At 46.3% G+C, this 2,866-nt stretch overlaps 1 protein-coding gene across 1 annotated transcript in view; it reads left to right on the plus strand.

The window, feature by feature from the left end:
- The window catches only part of C1r (complement C1r), an 11,776-nt gene extending 9,303 nt beyond the window's left edge, over window positions 1-2,473 (plus strand). The window contains exons 11-12 of the mRNA XM_013353067.2: window positions 633-707; window positions 1,565-2,473. Coding sequence (XP_013208521.1) covers window positions 633-707; window positions 1,565-2,334 — 845 coding nt within the window. The 3' untranslated portion in view covers window positions 2,335-2,473. The remainder of the gene's footprint in view (window positions 1-632; window positions 708-1,564) is intronic.
- The last annotated feature ends 393 nt before the right edge of the window (window positions 2,474-2,866 follow it).

The following is a 2,866-nucleotide window of genomic DNA, read 5'->3' on the forward strand; positions in this document are numbered from 1 at the left end:
GGGAAGGGAGGGAGGGAGGGAGGGAGGGAGGGAGGGAAAGAAGGAAGGAAGGGCTTTGGTCATTTTAAAATGAAGGTAATACATACTTGAAAGTGTCACCATGTTAAACGGGATAATACAGATCAAATACTCAGGAACAAACATGGCAGAGTGTCAGCAATCAGAAGATGTAGCTACTGCTGGCTGTGGTGCTGCACTCCTGGAATGCCAACGACTTGGTGACTGTGGCAGATGCATGGAGAGTTCAAGTCCAGCTTGAGCTTCATAGCAAACTCAAGGAGAGCCTTACTAAACAATGAACCCTGGAAAGAAAGATACAGGAAGATGTGGCATTATTATCTCTAATCCTGCTACCCAAAGGAAGCTTTGAATGGCTTCCTTCCAGTGTGTGAGTCTCCTGTTATAAATGGCCATCCACCTCAAATACATTTAGCTAGGTATTCTGACTCTTTTTCACTCAATGATAAGACAAAATATGTGTGTGGAGTCTCTTAACACTTTTATATGTCCATATAGATTTGGTGGCTCTTTTCTCCAACTCCCTATATAATACCCTCAGTGTCCAATGGCCTCTGCTCCAGCTTTTCTGGCCTGTTACCTCCTGCCTTGATTCTGACCCCTTTCATCTATAGGGATATACACCTGCACAGCACAGGGCATTTGGAAGAATGAAGAGGAAGGGGAGAAGATGCCCCGGTGTCTTCCAGGTAAATACTGGGTCACCCCAGGTGTGGTTTGCAGTATAGGGGGGCCTTAGGAAAAACCTGGTATAGAGAAAGGAGGTCTGTTAACAGTAGTTTCTGTCATGCCTGGTCCCACAGTCCCAAAGAAATACACAGTGGTTTATATTAATCAAAAACTGTTTGGCCTAGTAGCTCAGGCTTCTTAGTAACTCTTACATCCTACATTAACCCATAATTTTTGTCTGTATTAGCCACCTGGCTTGGTACCTTTTATCAGTGAGGCATTCTCATCTTGCTTCCTCTGCGTCTGGATTACAACTGCAAGCTGAGTCTTTCCTCTTCCCAGAATTCTCCTGTTCTCCTTGCCCTGTCTATACTTCCAGCCTGGTCACCCTGCCTATACTTCCTGCCTGGCTACTGGCCAATCAGCATTTTATTAAAGCAATACAATTGACAAATCTTTACAGGGTACAAGGTCATTGTCCCACAGCAGAGGTCAAGTGAGGAGATGCCTTAGCTCAAAGTGAAAACCTGATGAGGAGGAGGGGAAAAGGAGCAAGAAGGAGGTCCCAAGGGAGAGGCACAGAAAATCTAAATTAGTCCTGCCGGTCTAGTGTGCACACAGAGGAGGCATCAAAGTAGAGTCAGAGAAATTGCGGGAAGGAGTAAATGTGAACAAGAGACATGAGCCGAGAATGGGCTGGCTATAAGATGGACAACGGGAACAGGAAGATCAAGGGTTTTGCCTTTAGGATTACTTAATTGCTTCTCAAACTCAAAAGACTCAAGAGCAACAAAGAGAGGAGGAGGTGAAATGAACCAAAGAAGGAAGAAGGGTGTGGCCTGGGGCTGACTGGTCCTCATCCCCTGTCTCTCTGCAGTGTGTGGGAAGCCTGTCAATCCTGTGACACAGAAGCAGCGTATCATCGGAGGGCAGAAAGCCGAACCCGGCAACTTCCCCTGGCAGGCATTCACCAACATCCACGGGCGCGGGGGCGGGGCCCTGCTTGGGGACCGCTGGATCCTCACAGCAGCCCACACCATCTACCCCAAGGATCAGAACAAACAAGACAGCTCCAGTAAAGATGTTTTCCTGGGTCACATAGATCTGGAAGAGATCGAAAAATTGGGACATCACCCAGTCCGTAGGGTCATCATTCATCCCGACTACCGCCAAGATGAGCCTAACAATTTTGAAGGAGACATTGCCCTGATGGAGTTGGAAAACAGGGTCACCCTGGGTCCCGACCTCCTCCCTATCTGTCTCCCTGACAATGAGACCTTCTATGACAAAGGCCTCATGGGTTATGTCAGTGGCTTTGGGATAAAAGAAGACAAAATTGCTTCTGAACTCATGTTTGTCCGTCTGCCCGTAGCTGATCGTAGGGCATGCCAAAGGTGGCTCCAGACAAAAAAGAGCAATGACGTATTTTCTGAAAATATGTTCTGCTCTGGGGACCCAACTATAAAGCAAGATGCCTGCCAGGGGGACAGTGGAGGTGTGTTTGCTGTCAGGGACCGTAACCGCAATATCTGGATTGCCACAGGCATTGTGTCCTGGGGTATTGGGTGTGGTGAGGGATATGGCTTCTACACCAAGTTACTCAACTATGTTGACTGGATCAAGAAAGAAATCGGAGAGGAAGACTGAACCCAGGCTTCACTAGACCAGAATCCAGTGTGTAGTGTCTGAAAAAATTATCTGACCAATTGTTGATAACCACTATGATCCCTTATTAAAATCACAGGCGGTGTGTGGAATAAAATGCTTTTCTATAATTCCATCAACATTCTGTTGTTTTGTTTTGTTTTGTTTTGTTTTGTTTTCAACGGTTTGAATATGCAGCCCGGGATGGCCTAAAATTTACAATTCTCCTGCCTGAGGCTCAGGGTTAAAGCTAACGATGTCGGGCTGGGAGGCGGCTCCTTGGTTAAGAGTATAAAATGTTCGTACAGACAACAGAGTTTGAGTTCCATCACCCATGTCACGTGGCTCACAACTGCCTCTAACTCCAGCTAACGGGAGCCCAAGGACTTCAGCCTCTTCAGACACCTGCACATACCCGCACATACATACATAATTAAAGTACTACTCTGTTTTTTGTCTTGACCATATTATATGAAGAAAGTCCTGGTTTGTTTTTTTGTTTTCATTTTTGCTGTGTGTGTGTGTGTGTGTGTGT

Source organism: Microtus ochrogaster, unplaced genomic scaffold (genome assembly GCF_000317375.1).
Source record: "Microtus ochrogaster isolate Prairie Vole_2 unplaced genomic scaffold, MicOch1.0 UNK1, whole genome shotgun sequence".
NCBI lineage: Eukaryota > Metazoa > Chordata > Mammalia > Rodentia > Cricetidae > Microtus > Microtus ochrogaster.